The sequence below is a fragment of the Lithobates pipiens genome, unplaced genomic scaffold (assembly GCF_037356315.1).
Source record: "Lithobates pipiens isolate NorthernLeopardFrog02 unplaced genomic scaffold, aLitPip1_a1.2 Scaffold_19, whole genome shotgun sequence".
Lineage (NCBI taxonomy): Eukaryota > Metazoa > Chordata > Amphibia > Anura > Ranidae > Lithobates > Lithobates pipiens.
The window spans coordinates 62,282,933-62,305,375 of NW_027507764.1; the positions used below are offsets into that span (position 1 = coordinate 62,282,933).

Sequence of the window (22,443 nt, forward strand, 5' to 3'; positions counted from 1 at the left end):
GCATGTGGGAAAGCTTTTTTTTGCCACTCAAGACTGGCTCTGTAGCTTCATTCAACTCTGCAGAGGAGGATCCAGAACATTCACTTTGTGCATACTACATTAACTGTTACATTACAGTCAGAGCAGGACTTAGGGTGGTGGGGGCCCCTGGGCTTGAGTCACTTTGGGGCCCTACCTTCTATACATTACCGTATTTATCGGCGTATAACACGCGCCGGAGTATAACATGCACCCCAAGTTTAGGAGAAAATTTTAAAGCGGGAGTCCGCCGGGACTCCGCGTTTTTTTTTTTTTTTTAAAAGCCAGCAGCTACAAATACTGCAGCTGCTGACTTTTAAAATAGTGACACTTACCTGTCCAACGCTCCCGCGATGTCGGCACCCGAAGCCGATCTCTAGATCGTCTGTCAGGTGCTGCCGCCGCCATCTTGGGTATGGGAATCAGGAAATGGAGCCTTTCGGCTTCATTTCCCGGTTCCCTACTGCGCATGCGCGAGCCGCGCTGCGCAATAAGGAGGGTCCCCGCTGCCTCTGGGATCTGTGTGTTTCCCAGCAGGCAGCAGGGCACTTGCGGAAAGGGGCGGGCACTTGCGGAAAGGGGCGTAATCTACTCCCCTTTCCGAAGAGAGCTATCCCGGAAGTGGGTGCAGAATACCTGTACTGTACAGGTATCTGCACCCCCCTCCCCCCTGAAAGGTGCCAATTGTGGCGCCGGAGGGGGGGAGGGTTCCGATGAGCGGAAGGTCCACTTTAGGGTGGACCTCCGCTTTAAGGAAAAAACTTACATTTAAATGCCCATCAATGCAGCCTTATCAGTGTCCATCTGCAGCCTTGTCCAGTGTCATTTGCAGCCTTGTCAGTGTAGCCTTGTCATTTGCAGCCTTGCCCCAGTGTTATTTGCAGCCTTGTCATTGCAGTCTTGAAGTTTAAAAATGGCGCCACCGAGATACAGAGTCCTGTATATCTTGGCAGCCCTCGGGTACTCTTGGCGGCCCTCGGGTCCTCTCGCAGTCCCGAGCATAGCCGAGAGTAGCCGAGTGTACTTAGCTCAGCTCACAGTCGCACCCAGTTCCTGTGTTATGTCCATCATAGGGCGGGACTAGGCAAGACTGTGAGCGCAGCCGAGCTTAGTACACTCAGCTATGTATCTCGGCAGGGCCCGCGGGGCCCCCTATTGGGCAGGCCCATGGGCTTGAGCCCAGTCAAGCCCAATGGTAAGTCCAGCCCTGATTACAGTAGGAAAGAAAGGGTCTGTGGTCTTGCTGTGTTGTAGCCCAGGTTCTACACAAATTGTAAGCTCTATGCACCAAAGGTTACCATATTTTGTTCAGTTTGCAAAATATGCAATAGACTGCAAAGATACCTTCAGGTCCTGTAGGTATTCCCTGTGGTGTAAAGATGGGTACTTCCACCCATCAGAACTGCTCACTTTACTGCACAGGAGTTTTCCAACTGGTTGATTTAGGGAAGTGGGGTTGATTTACTAAAGGCAAATATACACTTTGCAAGTGCAGTTGCTCCATTAGTAAATGAGAAGAAGCTCTGCTGACTTCCTTCATCTAATCACATGCATGCAAAAATGCTGGATTTTTTTTGGTTTTGCTTGCACATGATTGGGTATTCTTTGCAAAGTGAAGCTCTACCTCATTTACTGAGCTCTGAAGCAACTGCCCTTCCAATGTGCACAATCAATTTGCTGGTGTTTAGTTATTCCAGACTACTACAGGCAGAGAAATATGAATTGTCTTGTAAGGCTATATTCATGTGAAGGCAGATTACCTACTTCTAACACCCTAGTACAGGCATGTCCAAAGTCCGGCCCGCAGGGCCAATTGCGGCTCGCTTTCCGGTTTAATGCGCCCCCCCCCTGGTAATTTGGATATATATATATATATATATATATATAAATATATATATATAAATATATAATATATATATATATATATATATATATATATATATATATATATATATATAATCTCTTTTGTGGCTTCCAGGGCCACAAAAGATATACTGTATTTATTGGTGTATAACACTCACTTTTCACCAAGAAAATCAGGTGCAAATAGCGTGTGTGTGTTATACGCCAATACTTTAATTTTAGCTGCCTCTGAGGGGGCAGGGAGCTGCACTGATGGCAATGGTGAGGCTGTTGCCTTGAAGGCAATGGTGAGGCTGCTGCACTGATGGCAATGGTGAGGCTGCTGCACTGATGGCAATGGTGAGGCTGCTGCATTGATGGCACTTGTGAGGCTGCAGATGGGCATTGATCAGGCTGCATTGATGGCAATGGTGAGGCTGCGGGTGGGCACTGGGCACTGACCCTTATTTTGCTTCAAAGTTACTTATTTAAAATGTTAGTTTTTTTCATGAAACTAACCTCTTAAAATGAATGTGTGTGTTATACGCTGATAAAGGTATACTGTATTTATTGGTGCTGCTTTGGAGGGGACAGGGAGGGTGCGGGATGCGCGCCCTCAGATTACATACAGGAGAATCTCTTGTTTACTCTGCGGCTTCTGTAATAGGAAGTCCCGTCTGCTGGGCTGCTATTGGACGACTGTTCTGTCTTTCAGGCAGGACTTTGTATTAAAGAGGCCGCTGAGTAAACAGGAGATTCTCCTGTATGTAATCTATTGGCGATCGTCCCGCCTCCTCCCTGTCCCCTCCAAGGCTGCAGATGGACATCAATCAGGCTGCACTGATGGCAATGGTGAGGCTGCATTCATGGCAACGGTAAGGCTGCATTGATTGCAATGGTAGGGCTGCATTCATGGCAATGGTGTGAGGTTGCATTCATGGTAAGGCTGCATTCAGAGCAATGGTAAGGCTGAATTTAGGGCAATTGTGAGGCTGCAGATGGGCACTGATTAGGCTGCATTGATGGGCACTGACCCTTATTTTTCTTCACAGTTCTTTATTTGAAATGTAAGTTTTTTCCTGAAACTTTCCTCTTAACCACTTGCCTACCAGGCACGAACTCCCCCTTCCTGCCCAAGCCATTTTTCAGCTTTCAGCGCTGTCGCACTTTGAATGATAATTGCGCGGTCATACAACAATGTACCCAAACAAATTTTTTATCATTTTCTTCACACAAATAGAGCTTTCGTTTGGTGGTATTTAATCACTGCTGGGTTTAAAAAAGACCCCAAATTTCAGGGGAAAAAAGTTTTTTTACTTTTTTTCTGTCAGTAAATTTTGTAACTAAGTAATTTTTTACCTGCGCTGATGAGGCGGCACCGATGGGCACTGATAGGCTGAACTGGTGGGCATTGATGAGGCAGCACTTATGGGCACTGATAGGTGGCACTGATGAGCACTGATAGGCGGTACTGATGGGCACTGTTAGGTGGAACTTATGGGTACTGTTAGGTGGCACTTATGGGCACTGATAGGCGGCAGTGGTGGGCACTGATAGGCAGCACTGGTGGGCACACACAGATAGGCCGCATGGATAGGTGGCACAGATGGGCATTGATGGGTGGTACTGATGGGCATTGGTGGACAGTAGTGATGGGCAGCACTGATAGGCAGCACTAATTGCCAGCACTGACTGGGATGGCTAATGGTAACTGATTTGGGGCACGTGTGGGCTCTGATCACTGGCATTGGTGGGCACTGGATGCTGGCATTGGTGGGCACTTAATTTTTTACACTTTATTTATATATTGTGCCCTGATTACTTCCCTAGCTGTCCCCTGTGAGGAGATGCCGCTGATCGGCTCTCTTCTCCTCAAACTCTGTCAGTGTGAGGCGAGGAGCGACGATTACCGGCATCTCCGTGTTTACATGTGACCAGCTGACGCAGTTCTTTACATAGATCGGTGTCGCACCGTGTCCTAGCAACATGGTGCGGTCACGATCGCCGCGCTCTCTTTAATGGTTCAAAGAATGTCAGAAAAAATGGTCGGCCCTCAAGCATGTTCACTTCATCAAATCTGGCCCTCTTTGAAAAAAGTTTGGACCCCCCTGCCCTAGGATCAAAGCACCGTGTTGGCAGAAACTGCTAGGCTGTAATCATTTGATTTTCTGTTACATTGTTAACAAGGTCACATGGTTTTATGTGTATTTTCTTTATATAATATGGTTAAAAATATTTAAAATAAATACATAGAGGTAATTAATGGTCGGGTTAATACAATAAATTGTGCAAATGTATTGTTTTTAAGCCAGCAAGTGGAGCTTTTGTCTCCTTTTCCTGCATCTGTCTGTTTTAAAAACCTTGTTGTTTATAAGGTTCAGTAGCTGAAGCTGCAGCTGCTACTGCTGCACTGTTTCTTTGGATCTCTGGGATAACCAGATATTGGCTGAATAGAAGAGGCATGTGTATTCTAACTTAAATCTTGATGTCAGAACCTGCAACCACTGGTGTCTGGCGGTTTCTCTTCTTGCTGAGAAACCAGAGATGCTGGACAGCTCCTTGGACAATCTTGCCGTAAGCCTTGTTTTTGGTGATCCTTGAACTTTTTGCTCCTCCAATGAAATTTAATGACGTAGGCCAGGGGGGTCAAAGTCAATTCCATCAGGGGGGGCCACATCAGCAATATGTATGGCCTCAAAGGGCCGATTGTATCTGTAAGGCTAGATGTCCAGAGCACCCTCTGACGTCAGCTGTCAAGAACCCCCACACCATCAGTAGTCAAGAGCCCCCCACCCTCCCTTACATCACATTGCACCCCCCCCCCTTTACTTTGTGCTGCCGCCAGGAGGAAGCTGGGAAGCAGAAAGCGCAGTGTCTGGAGGAGGACCAAAGGAGGCCTGGCGTCTGCTGCTGGAGACTGCTTAATGCTGAGACCAGGGGAGGAGGAGACAAGAGGGGGGCTGCGGCTGCACAGAGAGCTGCAGGATCTGTAGGAGTCCTGGCCTCCTCTCTGCTGCCGACTGCTCAGACATGAGAGGCAGAGACAAATCTCTCCGTGGCTGCATGGAAAAGTGCAGGATCTGCAGGAGGACCAGAGGAGGGCTGGAGTCAGCAGCTGGAGACTGCTGAATGCTGAGACCAGGGGAGGAGAAGAGGCAGAGACAAATCTCTCTGCGGCTGCATGGAGAAGTCCAGGGTCTGGAGGAGGAGTTCTGTCTTCTCTGCTTCCAACTGCCTAAACAAGGTGGAGGAAGAGACAAGGGGGTTGCCGTAGCTGCAGGAGAGGTGTGAGGGCCACGTAAAATGGCCTGGTGGGCCTCATTCGGCCTGCGGGCCTTGTCTTTGACACATGTGATTTAAGCCATGCCTTCCTGTTTGCCAGATTATTGTGCTCTCTCCAGCCAATATCTCACTCTTGTCACTCCTGCTGCTTCCTGTATCTTTGCTGTCATTCGTTGCCGACCTTTGGCTTGTTCCTCGACTACACTTCTTGTTCCCAACCTGCAACCACTTGTTACCGACCTTTGGCTTGTTTACTGACTATGCTTCGGCTTGATCCCTACTTGCTGTATCTGTTACTGGTCCCCGGCTTGTTCACCTCCTAGTGGGGCAATCCTGAGGACCACTACCTGGTATTAGCAGACAGCAAATGCCATCTCCACCATCAGGAGGTCCGGTGAACACCAGTTAGTGCTGTGAGCCCGCATAATCCACCAAGGTGACCTACTTGTGTACTTATCCAGCTGGTTGGTGGGAGCCTCTGTGCATGGTAGCCAATCAGCTTCTAACCTCAGCTTGTTCAATTAAGCTTTGTCAATAAAACCTGGAAGCTGATTGGTTTCTATACACAGCTGCACCAGATTTTGTGCTCTTCAGTCTTAGGAAATCAACCCCTTAGTTTCCTTTGTGTTGTTATTTAAGATCTGTATAGTAAACCATTGTGAAAGACCAGTCACTGCTGCTCTCTTTCCTTGTGCAGGGTGACTGGTCATGTCTCCGCCCCCTCCTGTAGTTTTCTGTGGGCAGCCCGTGGAGGGAGGGACCTTCTGGGTCCCTCCCACAGCTCTGCTCTCTGCACAGATTGTGTACAGCACAGCTATGATGTCACTGACACTGATGTCAGATCTGGGATTGTAAAGACATTTGGAGCATACAAAAGGGTTATTTACTAAAACTGGAGAGGGCAAAATCAGGTGCACTTCTGCATAGAATCCAGCTTCTGTGTTTTATTGCCCCAGCCTAATTGAACGAGCTGACGTTAGAAGCTGATTGGGCTTTACACAGAACTGCACCAGATTTTGCACCCTTAGCATAGGCGATGCCCCTTTGATGCCCAGAGTTCAGCTTTAAGTATGTTGTCTTTTTAAATACAATAAAAATGTAGATTGTTGCCAACATATCAGAATGTTGCCTAAATATAACGCTGTGTTATTATGTTCTTCTTCAAGGCCCCTGTTTTGTGGAAGCTCAGACGTGGATCAGCTAGAAAAAATATTTGAGTAAGTCAATACAATTATCTGTTTACCAAAAACATTTAAATCTGATAAGTTTGTTCATGCTGCGTACACGTTTTATTTGCACTGTGTGGAATAAATGTTTGAGTGGCACCAGACGTTATGCTGCCACTGCGCTATGTGGAGCTCTAGCTCCCTCTTGTGTACACTCCTTAGAACACCCTTTACAAAGAGAGATGAGACACATCATGCAGAGTAATATCTATATTTATTGTAATAAGGAGGGAAGCCTGTATAATTAAGAGGTGTCCAGCCTTCTGACCTTCCTGGGCCACATTGGAAGAAGAGGAATGGTCTTGGGCCACACATAAAATACAAAAACAATAAAGAGAGCTGATGAGCAGAAAAAGTCGGGCAGATCACAAGGTAACGATCAATAATATAGATAATGTACCCGTCTGAGAAATAATTTTATTTGTAAAAGAAGGCAACATATAACTAATGCGATATTTTACACTGTTTTTGATAAACAAAATCATCAATATTGGATGGACGGAGTAGCAATTCTCAATGAATTCTCAAGGTGCTCATCAGATATTTTGGTTTTAATTTTGCCCTTTGTGTAATTCATGCTTGAAAACAGTTGCTCACAAATATAAGTGCTGCCGAAAAGTGATGACATGAATTAGGCCCCTTTCACAGTGTAGGACCGTTCGGGTCGGCCTGCCGGCGGTCCTGAACGGGCGCTCCATGTTGGTCTATGGAGCGACAGATGTTAGCGGTGATATGTTCACTGACATCCAACCCGATCCGATCCACTAAAAGCAGACAGATGGCCCTATGTTCGTCGCTATCAGATCGGGTGAGATCGGATGAAAACGGACATGCTTTCACCCAAATGAAAAACACTTTTTTTGGTGGTATTTATTCACCATTGAGTTAGTTTTATATATATATATATATATATATATATATATATATATATATATATATATATATAACAAAAAAAACTGAAAATTTAAAAAAAATATTTTCTAACTTCTGTTATAAAAGATAACAAATACAATTAATTTTTTTAAATCACTTTGTCTTTGGTAAAAAAAAAAAATTACAAATAAATGTATATTAACTGGTTTGTACAAAAGTTATAGCATCTAAAAACTATGGCATATATACTAAAATCTACACACCTACAGGTACTACTACACTATAATAGCTGTGATCAGCGACTTATAGTGAGACTGTGATAGAGTGGCGGGCAATGTGCCGCTAACAGACACTGGTTGGAAGGGTCACTAACTGACACTGACGAACCTAGTGACACTAATACAGTGATACTATACACTGTCACTGTACTAATGACACTGGCTGGGAAGGGGTTAACATCTAGGGGTAATCAAGGGGGCTACCTGTGTGACTAACGAGTGCAATGCGTGCTGCTTTTACTTTTTTTTACTTTTTGATCTGGCTGTTTTTTCTCCCTGCTTTTCAGAAGGAAGAAACAGCCACATCGCTGTTTCTATGTACACAGAGTTCTGTGTGTTTGTAAACAAAGTACTCTTTGTGTAATTAGACACAGCCGATTAGCAGGTTTCAGACAAAATCATTGGCTGAAATCAGCTGCCAAACTCGTGTCCAATCACAGCACAGTGTGGCAGGGGCACACACATACCCGGAAGAAGGCCGTCAATGTACACGTACGTGACCGTGCCTGTACCTGCCGCAGTATATTTACTTTGAACAGTCAGCAGGTGGTTAAAGTAACATCAACTTTTTTTTTTTTTTTTTTAAGGCAAATTTTTTTGTTTTGGATTACTTGTCAGATTTATATTGCTGTCTCTGCCTATTTAAACTTCCCCAAAATGAAGGGGGAATCCAATCTGACAGCAGTCACCAGAACAGGTGTCACCATTGGATGAGTTTGGATTCTCCCTCACTTCCTCTAACACTTATGGTCATCAGGTCAAATTGAGAGGTTAGATCTCCCCATGTGAAACCCAACAGCAATAAAAAAATATGTTAGCAATAGAGATGGGCCGAACATTGAAGTCTATGGGACCTGAACATGAAAAATCAAAAGTGCCCATTTGAAAGCTTATATGCAAACTTTTTTAAAACAATCATTTTTAAAGGAGCAGTGATTATATTGATTCATAAAATAAAACAATAAGTTGCCAGCCAGCGATATAAAAAAATGGTATGTGCCCCCCCCCCCCCCCCCCCAGTCCATACTAGGCCCTTTGGGTCTGGTATACATTTTACGGGAAACTCCACAGCAAAGTAAAAGAAAACAAGCTGTGGGCTTGTCCATACCAGATCCATACCAGACCCTTATCCAAGCATGCAGCTTGGTAGGCCAGGAAAGGAGGGGAGGACGAGCGAGTGCCCCCCCCCCCTCCTGGACCACACCAGGCCACATGGGGGTGGGAACTTTTGGGTGGGGGGGGCTCTTTGCTCCCCAACCCAAAGCACTATGCCCTGATGTTGATGGGGACAAGGACCTCTTCCCCACAAGCCTGGGTTGTGGTTGTGGGGGGTCTGCGGGTGGGGGGCTAATTGGAATCTGGAAGCCACCTTTAACAAGCCCCCCCTTATGTGAATCAGTATGGGGTAATAAAAACACAGACAGTTTTTTACAATTCCTTATTAAAAAATAGAAAAACAATGTCCCCCGATGCACAGGCATCACCAATCACGACGCCCGCCACACCATTGCCTGAACTGTTTGCCCAACACTAGTTAGCTATAAAAACTGACAAGTGTCACCAGGACAGGTGTCACCATTGACAAAAAGGTTGGTTTCTCCCTCACTTTCTTTAATATTGATGGTCACCAGGACAAATTGTGAAGTTAGGTTCCCCCCAAAGGGGCCCAGACAGCAATAAAAACCGAACACTTTACTATTGCTTTATGGGTACAGCATTTGTCACACGTCTGATATGATTTGTATCAAGTTCAATAAAAGGATCATAAATGTTACAAATGGCAAGTTTCAAATGTTGTCGGTAACCCGTCCGTAGTATACCTTTAAAAGAGCCATCAATCTAAATCTCAGCCTAAATGTATAAATGACTTTCTCAAGTCAAGTCAAGTTTTATTTCCATTCCACTACACGTAAGATCATATGGTAGAACGAAATATCGTATCTCACAGGGCCACTCTGCTACATGCAAATGAAACATAATTATAACTAGATGTACAAAGAATAAAAACACGGGGAGGAATACACATCTGGGAATTACGTAACTGTACAAATACTTTATGTTTCCAAAAGTCTTTGTAGCAGCAAGTGTTTATAAAAATGTCTAGTGCATATTCAAGAGTAAAAAGGAGGGGACGTCAGACGTTCCTGATCACAATATATAGGAAGAGAAGAAGTTTCAAAGAGTATTGGAGTTGAGGGCTCTCACTGCCCGGCGGAAAAAACTGTTGAACAGTCTGACAGTCCTGGTTTTGATACTCCGGTACCTTCTACCTGATGGCAAGAGCTGAAAGAGACTGTGGGAGGGATGAGTAGGATCCCTCACCATACTGGTAGCTTTTCTGGAGCACCGTGTATGGAAAATGTCCAGGAATGGAGGGGTAAGAGACACCAATAATCTTTTCAGCCGTCTTCATTAGCCGCTGCAGGGTCTTGCGATCAGCGGAACTGCAGATCCCATACCAGACAATGATGCAGCTGGTCAGCCCGCTTTCAATGGTTCCCCTATAAAATGTAAGGATGGGTGGGGGGAGACTGGCTTTTTTAATACGGAGGAGAAAGTATAGGTGCTGTTGTGCATTCTTGGTTAGTGACATGATGTTGGTTGTCCAGGTAAGATCCTCTGAGATGTGCACTCCCAGGAATTTAATACTGCTTACTCTCCCCACGGTCAAGGTGTCGATGGTCAATGGGAAGCAATCAACAGAATTTCTCTTGAAATCGATCAACTCCACTTTTTACATTTCAGGGAGTTTAACAACGTTTGTTGCAGATTTCCTACCTTTTGTTATTCTGAAGAAATATCTGTTTGTTTGCCTGTGTCCATGTGCTCAGTGAATCTAGAGTTATGCTCATAAGTTTACATACCCTGGCAAAATGTATGATTTCTTGGCCATTTTTCAGATAATATGAATAACACAAAAATGTTTCTTTAACTCATGGTTAGTGTTTGGCTGAAGTCATTTTTTATCAATCAACTGTGTTTACTCTTTTTAAATCATAATGGTAACAGAAACTACCCAAATGATCCTGATCAAAAGTTTACTTACCCCAGTTCTTAATACTGTGTATTGCCCCCTTTAACATCAATGACAGCTTGAAGTCTTTTGTGGTATTTGTGGATGAGGCTCTTTATCTCCTTAGATGGTAAAGCTGCCCATTCCTCTGGGCAAAAAGCCTCCAGTTCCTGTAAATTCTTGGGCTGTCTTGCATGAACTGCACATTTGAGATCTCTCCAGAGTGGCTCAATGACATTGAGGTCAGAAGACTGAGATGGTCACTCCAGAACCTTCACTTTATTCTGCTGTAGCCAATGATAGGTAGACTTGGCCTTGTGTTTTGGATCATTGTCATGTTGGAATGTCCAAGTACTTTCCATGAGCAGCTTCCTGGCTGATGAATGCAAATGCTCCTCCAGTATTTTTTGATAACATACTGCATTCATCTTGGCATCAATTTTGACCAAATTTCCTGTGCCTTTGTAGCTCACACATCCCCAAAACATCTTCGACCCTACTCCGTACCTTTCATATTAGGCATTGTTGACTCCTCTCCAAATGAAATATTTATGGTTGTGGCCAAAAAGCTAAATATTGGTCTCATCACTCCAAATGACTTTGTGCTAGAAGTTTTGAGGCTTGTCTCTGTGCTGTTTGGTGTATTGTAAGCCGGGAAACTTTGTGGCATTTGTGTAGTAATGGCTTTCTTCTGGGGACTAAACCATGCAGCCCGTCTTTCTTCAAGTGCCTCCTTATTGTGCATCTTGAAACAGCCACACCACATGTTTTCAGAGTCCTGTATTTCACCTGAAGTGATTTGTGGGGTTTTCTTTGCATCCTGAACAATTTTTCTGGCAGTTGTGGCTGAAATTTTAGTTGGTCTACCTGACCATGGTTTGGTTTCAACAGAACCCCTAATTTTCCACTTCTTGATTAGAGTTTGAACACTGATGATTGGCATTCTCAATTCATTGGATATCTTTTCGTATATATCCCTTTACTGTTTTATACAGTTCAACTAAATTTTCCTGCAGATCCTTTGACAATTCTTTTGCTTTCCCCATGACTCAGAATCCAGAAACATCAGTGCAGCACTGGATGAAAGATGCTAGGGTCTGTCAGGAGTCCAGAAACTCATTGACCTTTTATACACACACACTGATTACTAACAAACAGATCACAGGTGAGGATGGTTACCATTAAAGTGGTTGTAAACCCTTACAAACCACTTTGACCTACAGGTAAGCCTAGATTAAGGCTTACCTGTAGGTCCAAGCAATATCTCCTAAACCTATATGGTTTAGGAGATATTTGCCCGAAAACGGGCACCGCTGTCTACGGCGCATGCACCGTAGACAGCGGCGCGCAGGCGGACTGAGCGCGGCATTTCCAAAAATGGAGCTGCCGCGCATGTCGACTCCCGTGCGCATGCGCGGGAATGACGTCATCGCGGCTTCGCCGAATGACAGCGGTGGAGCTGCGAGACGACACCAGCAAGATGGATGCGGCGGACTACAGGGGACAGCGGCGACTTCGCTGGCTCCTGTGTCAGGTAAGTGACACATAATGGGCTACTATGCGATGCATAGTAGTCCATTATGCTTTGCCTTTGCAGGGAATGAAAGAGGAAGTAAACCTATCAGGGTTTACTTCCTCTTTAATAGCCATTCAAACCCCTTTGTGTCAACTTGTGTGCATGTTATCAGGCCAAAATCACCAGGGTATGTAAATATTTGATCAGGGTAATTTGGGTAGTTTCTGTTGCCATTATGATTTAAAAAGAGTAAATACCGTTGATTGATATTAAGTGGCTTCAGCCAAACACTAACCATGAGTGAAAGAAATGTTTTTGTGTTATCATTCATATTCTCTGAAAAATGGCCAAGAAATCATAAATTCTGCCAGGGTATGTATACTTATGAGCACAACTGTATATTGAAGGGGTTTTATAATTATTAATCATCTGCAGGGTTCTAATGAGGAAAGTTGCAGGGTCTACATTCCTTTAGACGTGATTTCCCTTTGAGAGTATCACACCAAACATGACACTATTGTTGCAGGGGATGCCCAAAATCTGATTTGTATCTTAGTGCAGACTTCTGGCAAAATCAGTAAGCCAATCATACAGGCAGGAAATTACATTTCTGGGGAGAGCGCCTTGTACACCATCTATGTACAGAACACCTCTAGGTTGCCATATTGCATTTTACAGAAAATTACAGAGCTGCAGATTGAAAAGGAAAGGTCATTTTTAATATCCAATTACAATATGACTTGTGTAGCAATTGTATGCGCTATATTATTTTTTTTATTTGCTATTTTGTTCCCATGAAAGTGGAGTTACCCTTTAAATCCCACTGTATATGCAAGAAAAGTATCAATGGTTAACATAGGTAAGCCTTAATGGGTTGTGTCATCTTCTCCTTCCAGTGTCATTGGTCTCCCAGGTGAAGGGGAGTGGCCTAGTGAAGTACCCATCCCACAAGCTGCCTTCCATTCCCGGCATCCGAAGCCATTAGAAGACGTTGTTCCAGACATTGATGAACTAGGCAAAGATTTACTTATCGTGAGTTTACAAGCTTTTTCAGAATTTTTCAATAAGAAGGCATTTCGTCCTAAAGTGGAACTTTTAGGACTCACTCACATGGAGACTCTAACCTGTCTATGGTGACACAGTGGCTGCACGGACACAGACGCTCATCCCAATTTGCCTGGGTCGCCAGCACCGAGGCCCCGATCACAGGAAGAGGGCTTACCAGTAAAATCTAAAGATTGCAAGTCTGCATTTATGAGTTCCAGTTCAATGCACTGGCTAGTGGCTAGATGCACAGTTGACTCTTTGAATGCCCCTGATGTTTGACCCCTTCCTAGCCAGTGTCATTGGTACAGTGACAGTACATATTTTTAGCACTGATCACTGTATTAGTGTCACTGGTTCCCAAAAAAAGGTGTCAAAACCATCAAATAGGTGTCCAATTTTGCAATTTCCCAGTCCTGTTATAAGTCGCTGATCGCTGCCATTAATAGAAAAAAAAAATATTCCATAAATATATACCATAGTTTGAAGATGATGTAACTTTTGCACAAACCAATCAATATACACATTTATTGGGATTTTTTACCAAAAAAAAATAGCAGAATATATATTGGCCTAAATTGATGAAGAAATCAGATTTTTTTTTTTTTTTATTGGGTTTGTTTTATAGCAGAAAGTAAAAAATATTGTTGTTGTTTTTTCAAAATTGTTTGTTTTTGCTTATGGTTCAAAAAATAAAAAAACGCAGATGTGATCAAATACCACCAAAAGAAAGCTCTATTTGTGGGGAAAAAAAGAACATACATTATATTTGGATACAGTGTCGAACGCCTGCCCAATTGTCAGTTAAATGAATGCAGTGCCGTAACGCAAAAAAAATGGCTTGGTCGTGAAGAAGGGTAAATCTTCCAGAGCTCAAGTGGTTAATTGAAACAGCAGGGGGAGAGATGTCACTGTTTAGACTTGTTCACATGTGTAAATTTCAGCTTGAACAATTTGGCTAGTCTAACATTAAAAGCAAGAAAGGAAATACAGGTAAATATGGTAAAGGAGCTTAGAGCTCCACCTGTTGGCTGGATGTGAGAATGCAAAAATAAATACCCAATATTTCATTTATTTACCGTATATACTCGAGTATAGGCCAACCTCAATATAAGCCAAGGCACCTAATTTTACCACAAAAAAATGGGAAAATGTATTGACTCAAGTATAAGCCTAGGGTGGGGAATGCAGCAGCTACTGGTAAATAATGCCCATCTGCAGCCTCACTGTGACCATTTGCAGTCCCACTGTGCCCACCTGTATCATCAGTGCCCATCTGCAGCCTCACTGTGCCCATCTGCAGCCTCACTGTGCCCACCTGTATCATCAGTGCCCATCTGCAGCCTAACTGTGCCCATCTGCAACCTCACTGAGCCCACCTGTAGCCTCACTGAGCCCATTTGCAGCCTCACTGTGCCCATCTGCAGCCTCACTGTGCACATCTGCAGCCTCACTGTGCACATCTGCAGCCTCACTGTTCACATCTGCAGCCTCACTATGCCCATTTGCAGCCTCACGTGCCCACCTGCAGCCTCACTGTGCCCATTTACAGCCTCACTGTGACCATTTGCAGCCTCACTATGCCCATCTGCAGCCTCACTGTGCCCATCTGCAGCCTCACTGTGCCCATCTGCAGCCTCACTGTGCACATCTGCAGCCTCACTGTGCCCACCTGCAGCCTCACTGTGCCCATTTGCAGCCTCACTGTGACCATTTGCAGCCTCACTATGCCCATCTGCAGCCTCACTGTGCCCATCTGCAGCCTCACTGTGCCCATCTGCAGCCTCACTGAGCCCATCTGCAGCCTCACTGAGCCCATCTGCAGCCTCATGGTGCCCATCTGAAGCCTCACTGTGCCCATTTGCAGCCTCACTGAGCCCATTTGCAGCCCCACTGAGCCCATCTGCAGCCTCACTGTGCCCACCTGATTTTAAAAGAAATGTAGTGCTAAGCAGAAAAATAAAAATTTGTATGTTACAAACCCACCATATATTATCTTTAACTAAGCCATTAGGGGCTATTTAGCTATTTATGTCCTCGCCCCATGTGACACAAGTCCTTGGCAGCTAGGCTACACCCCTGAAGTGTTGTAGGCTTAGGTAGAGCTGAATTAGGTAGAAAGGCAAATATAGACATCATCTTCCTATAACTACACTCACCTCTTTTGTTTTTTGTTTTTTGCAGAAATGTCTGACATTTGGCCCTGAAAATCGGGTGACGGCATTCAGTGCCCTGTCCCATCCTTACTTTGACGACTTACAGATACACAAAGACAGTTCAGACCGTCACAGGCCCAATGGACAGAAGGCTGGAGAGGACAATACAACTGAAACAAAGAACCCCTGAGCCAAGGAAGGTCAAAATATAGACTTGCCCAAGTGGCCATGAGTGTCACACAGCTTATCCTGGGCACCTGACCTGCAGCCTTCCTCATGTATCTGCAAACAAACCAATCAATGCAAGCCGTGTGCAGCTTACTTTTTATTTTTTATCATTTTTTTTTTTTTTTTTTTTAGTCTGGGTTGTCTCCCAGTTTAAAGCAAAGCTGCTGATCAATTTTGCTGCCTTTTTTTTTTCTTTTAATTTAACTTTCCAAAACACCGGTAGAACATAGACTGATCCGGCATCCAACACAGGATGGACTCTTCTTACAGCTGCTGTCCGAATGATCTTCAGTTTTTTAATATTTCTGGTTTAAATCTTCTCTGTTGTGCATTATTGTAGCCTTGGTTAAAGCCTTGGTGACGTTAGTAGCTCATAATGAATTTACAGATTTAATCTGTCGGTTTAGCCAGCAAAATGGTTCTCTCACATGTGGAAACAAGTGGGGTGCATTTTACAAATGGGTGTCTTGAATTATTTCAGTCGGTAATATCTTTGGGCTTGGGGCTTTGAAAAAGAACTTGAGCAAGCTTATCTAGTAAGGCAGTGCAGAGTTCAAGTGCAGAATGTCAAAGCAACCAATCGTGTTCTGTCAGATTGTGGTCAGATCAATACAAAGGTGGCCATAGACTTGAAATGATGGCTGCCCATCCCATATAATCCTGGCTAAGATCTTGAAGGTTAATAGTTGCTGGGCTGGCTTGATGTATGTACCTTCTTTCTCCTCATTCCATGACCTAAATATGAACTGTTAGGAGATCTTCGCACTCATGTTTTATGTCTAAGCCTGGACCTGAGGACACCTTCAGACAGTTGGACTCTTGGCCATGTCTTTGGGCGGTATAAGAAATACCAATCACAGCCTGGCTGATGGAAAAATTTTAACCTTAAAGGGATATTAAAGTCAAAAATGTTAAAAAATAAATAAAAATAAACATGTTATACTTACCTGCTCCGTGTAATGGTTTTGTACAGAGCAGCCCAGTCCTTCTCTTCTCGGGTCCCCTGCCGGTGCTCCTGGCCCCTCCCTCCTGCCAAGTGCCCCCACAGTAAGCAGATTGCAGTGGGGGCACCAGAGCAGGCTCTCCCCCGATGTCCATTTACACACAGAGCCACGGCTCGACCCCTCCCCCTCTTTGTCCTCTTTGGCTCACTGACTGTGATTGACAGCAGCGGGAGCCCTCTGCTGTTTTAGCCAATTAGGAGGAAGAGTTCCTGGAGAACCGAGCTGCTCGTGCACATCGCTGGAGGAAGATCCGGCTCAGCTAAGTATTTGGGGGGATGTTGCACATTAATGTTTTTTTTACCTTCATGCATAGAATGCATGAAGGTAAAAAAAACGTTCAGCCTTTACAAACACTTTAAAGAGGAAGTAAAGTCTTCCTCTTTGTTCCTACAGGTAAGTCTTACCTGTAGGTACTGTAAATATCTCCTAAACTTGCAGGAACAGCCCGCTGGTTTAGGAGATATTTACTATATACGCTTCCGCCAATGTCATCGGCGCATGCGCACTGAAGGAACAGCCTACTCGTGCCGTTTCTTCAGGATCCGTGCCGTGACCGGCGGCACCTGCGTGCATGCGCGGGAGTGATGTAATCGCAGCTCTGGCCAATCACAGTGTCGGAGCCTGCGAACCCGGAAGTAACTATGGGAAAGATGTCAGCCTTGGGAGCGGAGTGTGGGTGGCACTGCAGGGCATCGTTTTAAGGTAAGTATTTCATTATGAGCTAGTATGCAATGGATACTAGCTCATTATGCCTTTGTGTTGCAGGTCTTTTTTTTTCAGAGGTTTACAACCTCTTTAAATCTTTATTTAGTTGAATTGTGTAGGCTTACTTATAAAAGGTTATTATTTGCATACTTAGATTTATAAACTTTTGAGGGAATTCATTAGGAAGGTATGATACCCTTAAGAATTCCATAATGCCTTTAATTGCAGGTAACAGATTTAGTACCAATTGGAAACAGGTACGTGAATTTGAGGCAAGCATCACGTGTAGATGCACACTGAACCCAGAGTGTCCGTACGATGCAGCGAAGCTGCTGCCCTGAGACATTAGTTCCCCATCAGGTTTGCCCCCCGTGGGATTGTCAGTGAGCAGAATCTGTCCACTGTGTGCTGTTAATCACAAGAGGACTTGATGGGGCAGTAAACCGCACCAAAAAAGTGAAAAAAAATGGGCCCACGGAAGGTTTATGTCATAATGTGCTAGTATGCACCACAAACTAGCACATTATGACAGACTTACCTGAAAACAAAGCCCTCCAGCTGCACTCTGACACAGCACTTCCATCTTCACCTGGTCTTGCTTAGTAAGCTGCAGTCGTATGAATGGCCAAACCGCGATGACATCACTCCCACGCATGCGCACAGGAGTCCCAGCCCCGGCAAAGAGCTCTGAAGGAACGGTATCCTTTAGCACGCCTGTGCCGGTTATGTCACTGCTGCTGCTAAAGTAAAGATGTCCTAAACGGTGCACATTTAGGAGATATTTACTGTATCTATAGATAAAAATCAACCCAGTGAGTTTACTACCACTTTAACATCCATATAAGTGCCGTGTGCTGACTGATTGCGTCAACCAGTGACAGGAGGGATGGGGGTGGCACCGGTAAACATGCTGCTATGCTACTTGACGTATAGAGACAATCACTGTGCCCGTCTCTGTACGCCAGATTATAGTTAATCTTAGTTACTTAAAGTTTTATTATCTACCAACTGTAGGAAATTCTTTTTGAACTTACAGTACAGCCACAGCATCCCTTTTTATAAGTGGCGCTATGAAGAAATACCTGAACTTGTCGCCTATTTCAATTAGGCCTCATGTACACTGCTGCTGATAAACGGATGTTCAGAGGCAGTTGGATGCTTTTTTCAGCTGCCCCCGAACCCATCCAATGTTATCTTATGTGTACATGTACACAGGTTCGTTTAATGTTGTTTTTAGGCAGTTGAGTTTAGAGGCCTTTTTTGGAAAGCAAAAAAAATAGTTCAGATGCTGAGTTTAGAGCCATTTCAAGCGCTAAACGTGTTTACATGCGTTTTTCATTTTTGCCTATTTTGAAAAAAAGAAAAAAAAATTGTTTTCAAACGCTTCTAAACGCGGGATGTAAACGCGGCAAAACGGACGTTTTAAACATGGGTTACTATCTGTTATGTTAAATTGTTCAGGAGAGGTTGTAAAAACGTACATTAAGCATAAAGCTACAGAAACTGGCGGCAGGTTTTTTTTATTATCTGGCACAGGCCATTTTAAAAGACCATGCCACATCTTTAAAGCGGATCTAAACCCTCCTATTGCTTTCATCCAAGGAAGCTGCCATCTTGGCCTCTTTTTGATATTCAACTGTTTTGATTCTGCATGATGCTGACCGTTTGTATGAGAGCACAACCAATGTGAATGTTACATTCCCGTCACTTGTCAGTATTGTAGCTGTTTTTAGAAACTGTTAAATTGATGAGTTTAGTTCCGCTTTAACACCAGCCATGTAACTGTAATTTTCAAATTTGGTTGACCCCAACTGTAAATAACTGTCCCCTTTTTGATAATAATGATACTTATTCTGGTGTGTTAAAGCGAAACTAAACCATCCTAACCTTTACAGCCAAGGAAGCTGCCATCTTGGATTCTGTTGTGATCTGCAGTTGCCATAGTGCTGTACATGTGATTAGTAATGACACCAGCCATTTGATGGTAGGATGGTTGACAGCACAAGCAAATGTGAAAGTTCTCCTTTACAGCATGCTCTGAAAATAACTGTTTTAGAAAAACAGTTCATTTGATGGGTTTAGTTTCACTTTAACTTTGTAAATTGAGTCCAGTATCTGAGGTTAAAGTAGAATTAAACTCTGGAAGATACCTCCACCTTCCAGTGATGGGACGCTTACATCCTTTACTGGCCTCTGTCATACTCTTCCTGGGCTTCCTACATGTGCTGGGTTTTTGGCCTCTTGATTGGCTGGTGGGGACGTTATAATCCCACATGTGTACAGGAGTCAGTCATTCTGGCACAGTAGCAGTGCACTGGGAATAAACGCTGAGCTGTGCATGCGTAGGTCAATGTAAATTTAGTAGTAGACTGCAAACCGTTTTCTTAATTGTAGGTTTAGTTCCACTTTAAGCAGTTTTCATAGCGGCAGTGGTCAGACTTCGGGTGACCCCTAACCTGTAACTTTCATCCTGAAGAGTCAGACTCAAGGACCAAAGCTAAATAGGGTTACAAATTAAAAGCTTTTATAAGTCTGCATAATTGTACAGTAATAATGTAAGTATTCAATAGCTTAAATAAGCTCCATCATGACTGGTATAAACTTATTTCCAAAGAACTAAGCTAATTGGCATGCCCTAAGAGCTCTACAACACTGGTTCTCATCATGCAGATACCAGACAGGAGAATCAAACTTAGACCAGCCACTCCCATCGCTTACAGTAGAGCAGTAGGGTCCCTGGTCACACTGAAGATCCACTAGCAAAGTGGAGGAGCTGGGAGAGGGCAGGTAAGAGGACTTTTCTCACCTAACCCAGTATTTGTACAATAGAGGGCCCATTTGCAGTTATGCATTACAGTGATGTGTGGTAATACACACGTACCAAGGTGCCGTGATTTGTGGTGCATTGGCAGCCTATTCAAAATAAATGCAGGGCATGTTAACAGGGGCCACAAAGTGTGATCCTTAACATAACGCAAAGCTAAATAGGCCCAAAGTGTACCTAAAATCGTTTGTGTTTACCAGAGTGAAATATAACTTTATGTTAAAGTGAACTAGACCTGGCATAAAGGGTTTCTAAGGTTACAGCATTGCTTACAAGTTTCACCTTGTGGTGCCCTCAAGTACCTGCATTTGTTTTGAATTGATCCTGATAAAAACACATTGGATCCTAGGAACAGACATTTTAGTGGTAAGTCCCATCCTGAACCTTCAATGGACCATAGAGGCTTGGATATTTGCCCTTGTGGAGGGCTAAGTGTCACGATGGGAAGGAACCTAAAAGGGCATCTGCAGCCAAACTATTTTTCTAAGTTCTGGATAGAGAAGGATTAGGACCTCTGCTAGTTTTTTCATTACTTTCTATCTTTACGCTGGAGAGATGCACTCCCCCTCTCTCTCTCTTTTTGCTCTGGTCATCATTGGATATAAGATCATGGGAAATTCAAAAATCGACTGTTTGCATGGGAATAGGAGACATTTTTTAGTGGAGACATCTTCCTGGTCCATTTACAGCCGTGTGGAGTTTCCCTCACTTCAGAAAGATTCCCACTTACAGTTGTTCCTCTGGGGCAGGAAGAAGAGAGAAATCTCCACAAGATACTATTGGAAAAAACTTACAAGGGTTTCAAGCATTTCTTTCTATATCTAAAACTAAACAAAAAGCTTTGGCTAGACATATACTCTAATGATGACTCGGGCAGAAGTCAAGACCCCTGGTACATACTGGGCCAGTGATGGATTGATCAGAAGTCAAGACCCCATGTTATTCCTGAGTGAGCCAATGATGACTTGAGCAGAAGTTGAGACACCGTGTATGTTCTGGGCCAGTGAGGACTTGAGTAGAAGTTGAGATCCTGTGTATCTTCATGTGCCAATGATGACTTGAGCAGAAGTTGAGACCCTGTGTATGTTCTGGGCCAGTGAGGACTTGAGCAGAAGTTGAGACCCTGTGTATGTTCTGGGCCAGTGAGGACTTGAGTAGAAGTTGAGATCCTGTGTATCTTCATGTGTCAATGATGACTTGAGCAGAAGTTGAGACCCCGTGTATTTTCTGGGCCAGTGAGGACTTGAGCAGAAGTCGAGACTCCATGTATTTCCTGAGCCAATGATGATTTGAGCAGAAGTCAACACCTCCTGTACATCCTTGGCTGATGATAATTTGGTTAGAAATTGAGACCCCCTGTACATCCTGCTTCGATCATCCAACGCATGCACCTGCAGACCCACTGAAGGTCCCTGCACTTCATCAGTATTACTTTCTAAACATATTAGGCCAGATCAGGTTTAATTTAAGATCATTTCTGATTAGTTGATGTGGGTTATTGCACTTGTGGTCTTACTGGCTAAGTCTGTGTATGCTGCTTATAATGACAGTCGTTTTCTAACGAGCCTCAAGAAACATGGAAGGAAGAAGACGATTGGTTGCTCTAGCCAACACAGGCAATCCCTAAATGATGTATAAGGCACCAAATGTTGTTTAGTCTCCTCCATCAAGGGCTGGGGTTATAATATTTTTCCTTGTACAGAAATGAACTGGGATGCATACATGAGGGGTACTGGATGCTGGGATAGTTCTAGAAAGTTTATTGTTAAGCTTTGTGCAAATGTTTTGAAAATAAAAAAAGAAAAAAAACATTATGCAGATCAAAGTATCAGATGTCATTTTTTTTTCTTAGCAAATGCATAGAGCCGCCAAGCAGAAGGGAAACATGGATGGATTTGCGATGTTACTGTATATATGAGTGTAAATTGTAGTGCAAATCCTTATAAAGGGACAAGAGCGGCCTTATGTCCCATTTTGTCGTCCCAGGATCTTTGTGGTTTTCAAAGGATTTCCAAAAAGATTTTCAGTTATAAATAGCTGTCTATGAGCATTCTGTATTCTGCATCTCTCCCTTTCAGCTGGTTGGTCAAGAATGTTTCTGTTATGCATTTCTTGGCTGCATTAAGAGTTAGGGGTGTTTAACCTCCCAGGCGGCACGATTATTTCAGATTTTAGGTGCTGAAAGCGGTACAATTATTTTGCATGAAAATTTGGCATTTTATATTGTAGGCCTGTAATTCTTAGGAATACCGTATATACTCGAGTATAGGCCGACCCGAATATAAGCCGAGGCCCCCAATTTACCCCCAAAAAACTGGGAAACTTATTGACTCGTGTATAAGCCGAGGGTGAGACATGCCTGTCCATCCCTGTGTGTCCGTCCATCCCTGTGTGTCCGTCCATCCCTGTGTGTCCGTCCATCCCTGTGTGTCCA

The 22,443-nt window shown here is 43.9% G+C and overlaps 1 protein-coding gene across 1 annotated transcript in view; it reads left to right on the top strand.

The window, feature by feature from the left end:
* CDK6 (cyclin dependent kinase 6) overlaps window positions 1–21,834 on the top strand; it is a 263,638-nt gene extending 241,804 nt beyond the window's left edge. Inside the window, exons 6-8 of the mRNA XM_077490798.1 lie at window positions 6,309–6,359; window positions 12,945–13,080; window positions 15,277–21,834. Coding sequence (XP_077346924.1) covers window positions 6,309–6,359; window positions 12,945–13,080; window positions 15,277–15,438 — 349 coding nt within the window. The 3' untranslated portion in view covers window positions 15,439–21,834. The remainder of the gene's footprint in view (window positions 1–6,308; window positions 6,360–12,944; window positions 13,081–15,276) is intronic.
* The last annotated feature ends 609 nt before the right edge of the window (window positions 21,835–22,443 follow it).